The sequence below is a fragment of the Gossypium raimondii genome, chromosome 8 (assembly GCF_025698545.1).
Source record: "Gossypium raimondii isolate GPD5lz chromosome 8, ASM2569854v1, whole genome shotgun sequence".
Lineage (NCBI taxonomy): Eukaryota > Viridiplantae > Streptophyta > Magnoliopsida > Malvales > Malvaceae > Gossypium > Gossypium raimondii.
The window spans coordinates 3,510,272-3,522,544 of record NC_068572.1 but is presented as its reverse complement, the minus strand read 5'-3'; the positions used below and the strand labels follow the sequence as shown (position 1 = coordinate 3,522,544).

The window sequence follows — 12,273 nt, the reverse complement described above, 5'->3', positions numbered from 1 at the left end:
ATTTATTGGTGTAATATTTTGAAGAAAAAAACTCACTTGGTAACAATGTAACTAAACAAATGTTGTAATGAACTTGAATTTAAAAAATAATTTTAATAGTATTAATAGTAGTACCTAAATTTTAAAATCTAAAATATAGAAGGACTAAATTCTTAAAAATAAAAGTAAAAGATTAAATTCCAAATTTATGAAAAGTACAAGAACTTATAACATATTTTAGCCTTTATTTTTCTACTAATCCAAAAAGAATAGCTATTCAGTTCAAAAGCAGTATTGGAAACCAACTCTTCAAAAATCAATTATTATTAACTAAAGGAGAAAACAAAAGAGGCTGTGTCGAATTTGAATGTGTCCGACACAAAGTGTATTTACTTTCTTTTTTCATTAAAAAAAAAAAAAAAAACTTTGAAGTATCATATCCCTATACCCGATATGGGTGTCGGACGCCGATACTCAACTCATTAAAGAAAAAGAGCCGGAGCAACATAGAAGGAAAACTATGGAGTTAATAAGAGGCAAAAAGAAAAAGGGAAAAGAAACATATTTACCATGACGGTCGAATCTCGAAGATCAACAGGATTGAAGCAAAAGTGGACCAACTGAGGAGTTGAGCATATCACTGAGAGCTGCCTGGACTTCATTTGAACCATGTTCACAACTTATCAAGTTCGAAAGAAGAGGGAAGAACTTAGCTAAGTTCTTCTCGAACAAAGTGTCTCCGAGGGTGCATATGGTCTGTAGAGTCACTACGACAAGAGGTGCACGTGCGGCCAGTTCTTTTCGTTTCCCGGAACCTAAAGGGATCAACCATTGGGTTTGGCCATCGGCGGATGTTACGGAAGTCTGTCCTGAGCATGCGCTTTCGATATAAAACAATAAAACCTCTTGGCAAAGACCAACAATATGGGACTCTATTTCTGCTTCCTCAAAACTTGGAGGCCTATCTAATATCAGATTGTGCAAGAATGTAAGGCAAAATTGATACGATTCGTTCTCGAGACGTAATAATGGAGGATCCTGCATTTGTGTCATCCGACCAAACTCTAGAAGCTTGGTACGTAATATGGCATCGTTGTTGATCCCGTGAGCATGGGATGCTACATCATGCATTGCATCAACAAGGACTAAGATGTTCTTAGCTGATATGCGAGTTCGATGCATGTTGTAAATTTCCATCGTCGCCTGTCGGGATAAAAAGAGTTGAACTCAAAGTTAGCCCCATTTTGAACTTAAAACCTTGGTATCTAGTTGAATATTCATGCAAACAATGGTAGAGAGCCAATCAGCATAGAAACTACATCCACAAAGTAAATTCCGATAGTGAAGTATCCTACGGGACTACCAGATTTGAGATTCAGACAGTTTCAAATATCATAATAGGGGTACAACACATATAGCAATTTCCATTCGATTTAAGAGGATAGATTTCTGATTATATTTCAATATTAAGATGAGAAGTCGGACCTGAATCAACAAAAGCTGAATAGCAGCTCGGCACTTCGTATCAGATAAAGAAGCATAAAGACGTTGCTTTCCTAGGCTCTCTGAATCACCACGAGACGTGTCAGAACCATGAGAAGCCTCATTGCTTTGGTCATTCAATACATGTCCATTGCCTTCAAGTGTGATATCCCCACTAACGAAGTACGAGAAATCAGGAAGTGTTGCATTAACGGCTTCTCTTATTGAAGAAACTACTTCCAGCCACTTCTCCTCGAGGAAAAGATTACCAGAATTGGTCATCAAACGTACAAATGCAGCAATCCCGATTCCAGCTAGGCTTTGGTGAGGACGCTTGATAAAACTTACAAGTAAAGAGAGAACCTTCGGTAAAAGTGGATTGACAGTATTATAAAAACTCGCGAAAAGATCTACAAGCAGTTGAAGTGCCAGGGTGCACGTCTCATAGAGCCATGCATCTTGATCAATCTCACTCATTTCACTATCAATTCCCTGCTCAGGTGGGTCACCACCTGATGGATCGATAGCATGGCGTACGTATTCAAATATTGGAAAAAGGACAGATTCAAACACCTTTTCCCATAATGGTAGTGAGAAGAGGTGACTATGGTTGCTCAAAGTTTCAAACAGCACTTGTAAAGCACTCTCCCTAATTTCCGGTCTAGGGTCAAAGCCAAGTTTTGATAAACCTACACAGAAAAATGTAATGTAATTTCACTTCAGAACATAAAGCATTTGTATAGTAAGAAGATAAAAGTATTATTAAAATTTTGAAAATAAAGCAAATTCGAATGCCTAGTAACATTGAAACAACTGGTTCATTTTTCCTTACCAGCCAACAAAGGTAACCAAAAATAGAGATGATCATCCTTATCAATCAGCTCTCCGTTTTCTTGTTTTCCGTCCTTTCCCTTGCTAGGTGAAGATTGAGAAGTATTACCCGATTCCTTATCAGTTTTGATAGATGCGGAGCTGAGATCCCCTTCAGCAAGTTTTGTGGCACAGAATCGCAGAAAAGCAATTGCATTGAGACTAATATCCTTGTTGAATCGATTGTTGGTGAATGCAATTAGGCAATTCACACAATCTGTGAATGTGGTTGTTTCAGTTTCGGTTATGTATGGGAAATAGTCTCGAATAATCTTTTCTGTTACTTCAAAGGCTAGTAGTACAATGTTTTTGTGGTTGTCATAAGCTGCAGTGGTGAAAACCTGAAAGATTTATCGGTTCAATAATAAATAGATCAAAGATTAAGGTATCAAAACTATGATATATATATATTGTGTGATAGATATTAAAAATTCAATACCATGAACATGCTCTTCCACCCTGATTTGACATTATTGACTCGAGATGACACCATTTGTGAGACACATCTGATGATTAATTCTCGGATTTCAACAGCACTACTCTTCTGCATTGCAATAACAAAAGGCTTCATAAATTCATTTTGGAAATTGTAATTAGCCAACTCCTCTCGCTCTAAAAATTTCATTGATAGCTGCCGTAAAGAGTCCATCGCAAAAATCGCAATTGACAGGTTTTCAGAACAGCCAATGGTCACAAAGAAATCAGAGAGTACAAGCCAGATGCTTGACCATACAAGCCGAATCCGGTTCATGTTATAGTGCCTGTCAGCATATCAGAAAATTAGCAGTCAAGAAACATAAACAAAATGCATTAAGTTTAAGCCAAAGGAAGAGAAGTGGAATGATTCTTACGCTATCTCAACAATTTTTGTAAGGCTAAAAACCCGAGGGTCAGATGTAGATCTCAATTCCTCCATGGACACCTTGCAAAGAGCCTTAACAAAGTCTATTATAGCCTCGCTATTCAATTTTTGACTACGTGTGAATATACGATTCATTTCAGAGCTTCCAACTTGTTCTAACATGTCGAGATTAGAGACTAAATTGTTCATCTGTTCAGATGTGATTGTCCCAGTATTACCTCCAATACCAGCACTATCATATGAGCCCCTCATCACAGCAGCAGCAGCATACTGAATTCTTCCTGAACCCTTCTTCCTTATAACAGGAAGACCAGCTGACTTAGCTTGCTTAGATTTTTCTGATTCATTCTGAGAAAAGGAAAAGAAAGTGGCATCCGGAGGAGCACCCTCTCCCAATAGATGCAAATGTTCAAACCGTGACACACATGTCAAAATATGCTCCCAAGCCTCTTGTAAATAATTTCCATCTTCATCTGCAATTGTAGCTATCGCCTATTAACAATGTAAAAGGAAAATTCTATGTTAGGTCCACAAGCAAATGGAAATTTTCATAGAGTTCAAATAATGGGTCTCACTAATGAGTTCCCTAAGGCCACTTATTAAAGCTTCTACTTAAAGAATAACTTCAAAAATACATGGGAAACAATTTTAGTAAAAGTATGGAAAATTTTGCCGTAATGACATTCCTTTTGAGGTGAAGTTGAGTAAGTCAACCATGAGTAAGTCAACCATACATTGTCATCTCAAAACCAAAGATTACAATGAATATCAGCAATGGCTAAAATGAAATAAAGCATTCTAACTGATGTGACCATACAGCATTACAGAGTTTGCAAGATTACAAGCATTTGAAAAGAGAAGACAAAGAGAAAAATATCACAAAAATTAAGCACTTTATAGTAATTTTCAGAATAAAAATAGAGAAGGGTTACTGACAAAATATTCACTGCAGAACAAGCCAAAATGCTAACCTTGATTGCATCTATATTTTTCTGCCTTATATCTGCTGGAGAGTGGAGTGAAGTAAACTTAGCTAATGAAGTCAGAAATGCATCTCTATGAGTCTTCATGCACATCACAGCAGTGATATGAATTGCACAGCAGAAGCCTTCAATACACAATGCTGTTACTTCTTCATCATCACTTTGGTCAAGAGGCACACTGAACGCAGCCAACATAGGAGCCCAGCTTGCCTCAACCATGAATCTCAGAATCACCACATCTGTGGCTGCATAATAAACTGACCTACAAATTGCCAGTACAATGGAAATCAAATGGCAATCAACAACAGAGTTTCTTTTTCAAATGTTAAATGCCACATTTCAGGGAACATGTGCACATAAAGATGGAAGGTGGTGGGAGGTCCTGTTAAAAATACCACAAGGTAAAGTGAAAATATCTAAAATAGTATATAATATTTACAACATCTTAACAGATTAATTAAGCGTGAGCCATCTAAAAAATTGATAAAAATACCCAGGATTTCACCTTATTCTAACAAAATATAAAGGCATAAGATTTTAAAGAGGAAAGACCTAGTAAGATGGTTCAGCTATATACAGGCAAACAGGAATCTCTCTACAGTAAAGCATCAACATAAAAGCTCAAATGGCAGTTGATCATACTCAGATTTGCGAGCTTTTTCTTTAAATTGTTCTTGCATGTGCCTGATAAAATCATCACTGGTCTCCATATGCTCGTCTTCATCACTCTTGCGTATCACAATATTCAAGATATTGTCCAGACCTAAAATTCTGTTGGAATTCATTGACTGTTTCTGTAGCATAGACAAATCATCATCTTTCATTTTGATCTCATTTCTTGATATCCGTTCAAATAATGATCTTAAGCATTCTTCTGGCAAATCTTTTCCATCATCTATGCCACGATTGTTTCTTATGAAATCATCAGCTGACATCTGCACGTTTCAATTTAGGAAAAGGGAGAACATCAATTTTCAAGCACTAAATGGAAACAAGATCAGGTAATGTATATGCACCTTGTTCTTAACCATAGGGTTATGAGCATCAGTATTGAGCATTATGACAGAGTAAGCGAGGACATATGCAGTATCAGCACTGATGAAAGCCTTAGGGTTACATTTGCAATAACGCTCAGCAAACTTTTCCATGATTCGATCAATCTTTTGTGCCTCACCAGGCAACCTAAAACCTTGCAAAAAGGCTCGGATTGCCTCATCAAACTCCATGCCTTGAAAGTCAAAGGAGTCAACATAGGCATGCATCACTTTCAGTGGTAAATCTTCCCTTTCTCCGAGATAATCACCAATCAACGTTTTCTTCAGACCAGATGTATTTTTAAGAAAAGCCGCTATCTCCTCCGGGGAGTTACCAACCTTTCTTGCTTTGATTAGAAATTCAATTCCTTTTTCAGGCTTCCGATTAAAAAGAGATATACCTTCCTGCCAGGAATTTTATGTTAGATTTCATGAATCATGATCAGCTAAAATGAGTACAGTCAGATCAGTTTACTAGACATCATCTGGAGACATACCAGAAGTTCAAGCTTGTAAGCTCGACGCTGCTCAATTGTTAAAATTTCAGAAGACTCGTTAATGGCTTCAGATTGAGAATCTGACCCTTCAGCAGGCTCATCCCCATTCCCATTTTCCATGGGGACAGTTCCAGGTTCAAGACTGTTCTCAGCTGCTTCAAATCTCTTGGTAGAATAAGGATCTGGAATGCGCAACTGTTTGTTCATCCAGCCTCCCATTGATTTCAAAATAGCCACTAGACATTTCATAGCTTCAAATTTCATGGTTGCTTGCTGGGGAGGCAATAGTGTTGTCGCTGTACCAGGAGGAACACCTTGAGCTGTTTTCAGAAGTCCATTGACCATTCTGGAAAGAGCCATAATGAAAATAATGGGGAAAATACAAAAGTAATTAAAGTCTAACAAACATATTTTCTTAAGTTCGATAAAATTACAAAGGTAGGAGAATACCTCTCAAATATGTTTGACGAATTGACATCACAATCATAGTTAATAAAGATATCTACTAAGATTTGTGAATCAACACAAAGTTTATCCAGAAAACGGAGAACTATCATCTTTTGCTGAAAATTAGGTTGAGCAACATTTTCCAAGACCCTCAGAACAATCATAGGAAAAAATACTCCGATCTCGGCTTTCAAGCCAGCTCGAAACCTCGACACCAGACTAATGAAAATGGAGCAAGAAAGCTGGAAAACGATTATAAGAGTTGAAGCACTGTTCTTCAACAGTGACAGACACAAGTACTGCTTAATGGCTCCTAAAAACCTGTACCACCAGAAGCATTTTCACCAGTAGGAAAATTCAAATTCAGTATAGGTACTATGAGCAAACAAAAATGAAATGTGGAAAAGGAATAAAAAACAATCAACTTTAATCAAGGAAAAATATATTATATGTACTAGTAAATAGTAATACCCATGTTAAAACATGAAATGTATCTTTAAATTTTTTTTTTTTAAATCTCACTATAAACATAGAATAAAATCTCTTAGACAAATCAAGAACTAAAGCTGGCGCTGGAATATTAATTGAAGCAACAGTGTTATTAAATAAACAAGTAAATACACCGCCGGTTTCCAAAGTAACCAAGGGTTAGAACTAAATTGGTCAATAAAAAGGCACATCACTAAAACACCCAGAACAATTTGTTAAATGTTCAAAGGGTACACAACCAGAAGATTACAACACAATATGGTTTAAAATATCCAGAAAAATTCTATACTACTAAGGTTTACTTTTATCAGCTCATAAGGAAAAGCCATCTCAGATGTCTCAAAATCTAATTACAATGGTTTTGGCAGTGCTTCGAGACTCATTACCCAAGTGCCTAAACCTTAGTGTTGTTTGTGAATATAACCTATATTCAGCACATATTTATCCTCCAGCACATACTAAAACATATTCAGAAAACTATATTAGGACATATCAAGAAACTTCAACAATTAGAACTTAATAGTTAAGAAAATGCAGAACTAAATCCTTAAAAAGAACCTTCTCGGATTGCAAATTAGAACAATCAATAAAAGCAGAGAAATATGTGCAAAGAGGGAACAGAAAGATACCTTTCACTTGTTCTAAAAGCAGCTCCAGCATTCTCCAAAAAGATCTTCAACAATTCCAGTGCCACAATCTTCCCTCTCATCAACTGGGGATCCGCCAAAGCCTCTTTAGGTGGTGTCTTCATCGACAACTTGCAAAGTGCTCTGAACACCAAAAACGCATCCCGCCTTAACTTATTCCCAATCTGAACCTCCAAATCATCGTCTCTCTCTGCTTCCTCATCCGCCAACTCTCCTTTCCTCCCTTCCAGTGCTGTCTTATACATACTAATCTCCCAATATTTTGCATCCAACATATCCTTATCAGTAGAATCCAGCAAATCAGTAGGATTCGTGGTTTCAACAGTAGTAGTGTCAAATGCGCCATCATGGCCTCCTAAAGAAATCTTACTTGGTGTCGCTGGATTAAACACTCCATCAATGTCCTGCATGATTTTAGTTATAAACCCTTGAACAAAGTGAGTCATTGATCCATCAGCATCCGATTTCTCAATTGGTCCCATCAATTCAGCCACTACAATTGGCTGAACCGGAACCGTTGAAGAATCAGCCTCCATTCTCCTAAAGACAACAACTAACATTTGAATCAAAGTAGCTTTCGCAGTCGTTTGATTAACCGCATTTTTGGTCCCTAAGTATATATCATAACAAGTCCTCACAGTTTGCAACAAACAGTCACCGTGAATTCGCAACGAGATGGAAGTTACCGCGGTTAAAAGCGTTTTCAATACCAGCAATTCAATGGATTCATCACCTACAGCGTGGCATTTACACACGGATTCAATCAATTTGGATAACAGCTGAGCCTCGGGGCCTCCTGTGGGGTCCGCTTCGCCACGCAGGTACCCGTGTGCAATTATCTTCTGAATGCAATCAACGGCGGGATCGACGATCTTGTTGAAAGAGGTTGCACAAGCATTGATCAGAGGACTAAGAATAGACTTCGATTCAGCGAGTGAATACTCTACTTGGCCGCCATCGTTGATTGGTCCAGGGATCGAGTTTTCCGGCTCCGAATCCGACGGAGACGCAGACGAAGGCGGAGGCGAAGGAGAAGTGAGTGTCTTGAGAATCGATTTGCATTCATGAGACAGTTTCGAGTGCTTCCGCCACGAAGCGTTTTTTATTATCTTCTCTAGCGCCGGGACTACCAATAGGCTAATGCGGGAATCGGCTTCCGCAGAAGCCATTCCCGAGTCGAATACAACGCGTCAAATCTCACCAACTCAGATCTAGGAAACGGATAACGAAAATGCTAGGTTCCATTTTTGATCTCCCTTTCAGCTGTGTGAATTATCCGAGTGAGAAACCGAGTCGAGCGGTTGACTCACTGAGCCTACACATCACGGTTGCTCTTGCTCTAATTGCATTAACGATTCACAATGAACGTAAACTGAAACCGGTAACTGCCAAGAGCCGAAGACTGAGCTGATTTTTTTATTTTTATTTTAAGATTTAAAGGATTTCAGATTTCGATAGCGTTTTTAATCTGTTTTTCTTTTTCATCAAATTTCGAGTTTGAAAGCCAATGTACTGAAATACCCTTGCTCAGTAACGGCCTAACTGGCAATAAAGTGGACGCTAACATGTAGAATGGGGAAGGTGCAATATTTGTGATGCGAGGAGGGTAATTAAGGCATTACAAATTTAGTATTTCATATCGGCGGGGGAGAAGCGTCCCGGATACTTCCAAGCTCCAGCCATATTTTATAATTCAAATATTTTTATCCTAGTTTAAATTCTTGGAGAGGGAAATAAATTCCACTCCACATTATTTTATTTTAGGGTAAATTACACCTAAGGTCACTATAAAATAGGATTTGTTCTATTTTGGTCATTCTAATTTTTTCTCTCAATTTAGTCACTCTAATTAAGATCATTGTTTGAACTAGTTAGTGTCGTTAAAAATTCTGTTAATCCACAAACAGATTGTTGACATGGCACATTAGTCAATTGAATGACGACACATGGCACTTTGTTTACTCTTTAAAGTGACTGAATTGAGAAAAAAAATTTAGAGTGACTAAAATAAGATAAAGTGACCTTTAGTGGAGTTTACCCTTTATTTTTTATATAAACATATGAAAGTATGTGGGACGAGATCAAATTAGTTCTACTATTGAATGGATCAATTTAGCTATTCTATTATTAAAAGAATCAAATAAGGTCAAATTAGAATAGAACATAATTAATATTTTTAAAGTTTTTATGCTTTTGTAAATTAAATATTTGGTTCGAAATTGAACTGCAATTGTAAAATAACAATTTTCAAGACATTTTATACAATAAATATTAGTTTTATTACAATTCATATTTAATTAATTTTTAATAATAAAAAACTAAATTAATCTATTTAATAATACAAAAACTAATTTTATCCCATACCTATAATAAAAAGATATGTTAACATGGGTGTAAATTATTATTTAAGTGGTATAAATATTGGGGTAAACTATACAATCAATCACTTAAATATTAGTGTGTTTCTATTTTAGCCGTTGAACTACACAAAATTTCATTTGTTTCCATCTTAGTCATCCTCCATTAAATCATTTTTCACCCATTCTGTCAATTTAATTTTAATTCTGAATATTTTAATAAATTTAACCCTTTATGCTGTTAGTTAATTCCATTGATTATCTCTATTATTTTTTGTTGTTTAACTTTTGTAATTAAACTAGCTTAGAAAGAAGATTGTATTGACGATATAAACCCAAAGGCTTGTGTCTCGAAAAACATTTGCAGTATGAGAGTAGAATGGATTATGGGTCGGGTCGATACAAAAAATTTAGGTCTATTTTTTAGGTTTGGGTTCTGTCCGGTCTAAAAAATAAGCTTAAAATTCTATCCAAATCCGATCGAGATTAACAATGTTAATTTCAAGCTCGACCCGGCCTGTCGGTATTAAATTTTTTAATTATTTTTTATATAAAAATAAATTTTAAAAATATAATACATCAAATACACTAAAAACATTAAAATTAATATTTTCAACAAATTGAAAATACATTAAAAAGCTTTATACTTAAATAACACTAAAACAGTTGTAACTTAGTAAACAGATGTCTCTAAAATAGTAACAAAATTAACAATAAAGTAAGAGTCATACAATATTTAAAAAATAACAATAAAACAGTAACAATAAAATAACGAAATGACAACAAAACAGTAGGAGAAAAAAGAAAGAAAGTTTAGGCTAATTCAAGTCGGCCCCAAGTCAAAAAATCCTACTCCAGACCCAGCTCGTTTAGAAAGCAACCTTTATTTATTGTCTAAAATCTATTTCTTAAATCTATATTTTTATCCAAGTTATTCCACTTTTTGGACGGAACTTCAAATCTAACATAACGGATAATAAGTCTACCTGAAAGCTTTTGCCCAAGTATTCTAATTTTTGCTGAAGCTTAAGAAAAATCGATTTTCCTCTTAAGTGGAAGCTTAAAAATTGTAAATATATAAATATTATATATATATATATATATAAAAATAAAGTAACATATTAATTTCAAGTTCTTTAAGAAAATGAACAAAAGTATTCTATTAAGAAAATTCCAAAAAGCAAAATCAGAATCATAAACTTATAACACGTTGAAAAGAAATTAAAACATGCTAAGTTATTTTGGCATAAAGCATACTCCATGGATTTTTCTTATAATTCCAAGAATTTCTTTTTCAATCAAAATTATGATTTAACTTCATTAACTAATGATTTTCAATATAAAACTAAATATGATTGTCGATTTAGTTGATTGGTATGAATATTGTTGTTAATACAAGAGGACGTGAGTTCGAGTACATTGAAGCGCATTATCTTTCTATTTATGAGTTAGTATGGATTAGGGAGTGATTATGGATAATTCTAGGCCATTATATATATATAAAAAATATATGATGAAAACTTATAATGAATTTATTAAATAAAAAAAACAACTAAACATGGTGTCAATCTAGAAATATAAGGAATGGTGGGAGAATAGAAAGACTTTATTTTATATTTATTTGAGTGTGCTTTACAAATAAAAGTTCACTCCTATTTACAAGAGGTTTTATGTCTCTCTTTATAAAGACAAAACAACTCGGATGGATAGTCATATATTTAGCAATAAACATAATTATTCAATATATATCTACTTGAATAATTAACTGAATACTTATGACTCTCTGTTAATAATCAAATGACATAACTTTAGAATTTAAGAAACATAATTCATTATTATAAACAGTGACAGTTTTTTATTTATAATTTTTCATTTGCAACTATTGAAACGCTATATATTTGAAAATGTTCCAACAGATATAATATAAATCAAGGAACCGATAAAAAAATTGATTTGATAAGATCATACCATTATAACAAAAGTATATTTTGTTAAATATTTAAAATTTATTTATTTGTTTAATGATTTTTTTAACAGTTTTTGATCATATTTGCTCTTTTCGACACAATGCTTAAAATTACCTATTGTCCCTCCTCAACTCATAAATAAGAAGACAATGCGCTTCAGCGTGTTCGAACTCACGTCTTCCTATATTGGCAACAGTACCCATGATATTTGTTTAATAATTAAAAGCATTAATATTAATGTAAATAATTAAATTTAGAAAATGTCATTTTGATTATTTAATAATAAAATTCAAAACGATCCATCCAACTTGAACATCAAGAATTAGGATTTGAACAAGCCTTGGATTTATCATCATCCACTCGATCTTCTTCCCAAATTAGTCTTATTACAAGAATAAGACAACTAACAAAAATAGAAATTGTAAATATGGAAGGTTTAATTTGTTGAATTATTCAGGACTTGGGATTAAATTGATAGAATACGTAAATGTTGAGAACTAAATGTGCAATTATATCAATTTTTAAAAAAAGCATGAAAATAAAAAAATTGTAGTTTAGTGACCAAAGCAAAAATATGCTAATAATTAAGTGACTAATTTTATAATTTACCCTTGACAAAAAAATTAAATATTTTTTTTACACAAAATTTAGTATAGATA

General features: G+C 34.5%; 1 protein-coding gene across 1 annotated transcript; it reads right to left on the bottom strand.

Moving 5' to 3' along the window:
- Positions 1 to 273: 273 nt before the first annotated feature.
- On the bottom strand, positions 274 to 8,739 carry LOC105790339 (brefeldin A-inhibited guanine nucleotide-exchange protein 2). Its single transcript, XM_012617895.2, has 11 exons — positions 7,273 to 8,739; positions 6,158 to 6,475; positions 5,708 to 6,053; positions 5,193 to 5,615; positions 4,819 to 5,111; positions 4,165 to 4,438; positions 3,183 to 3,685; positions 2,771 to 3,092; positions 2,294 to 2,672; positions 1,465 to 2,150; positions 274 to 1,182 (listed from the first exon to the last, which is right to left on the bottom strand). The coding sequence occupies exons 1-11, from the start codon at positions 8,457 to 8,459 to the stop codon at positions 571 to 573; spliced, it is 5,343 nt and encodes a 1,780-aa protein (XP_012473349.1). The 5' UTR covers positions 8,460 to 8,739; the 3' UTR covers positions 274 to 570.
- Between the last annotated feature and the right edge of the window lie 3,534 nt (positions 8,740 to 12,273).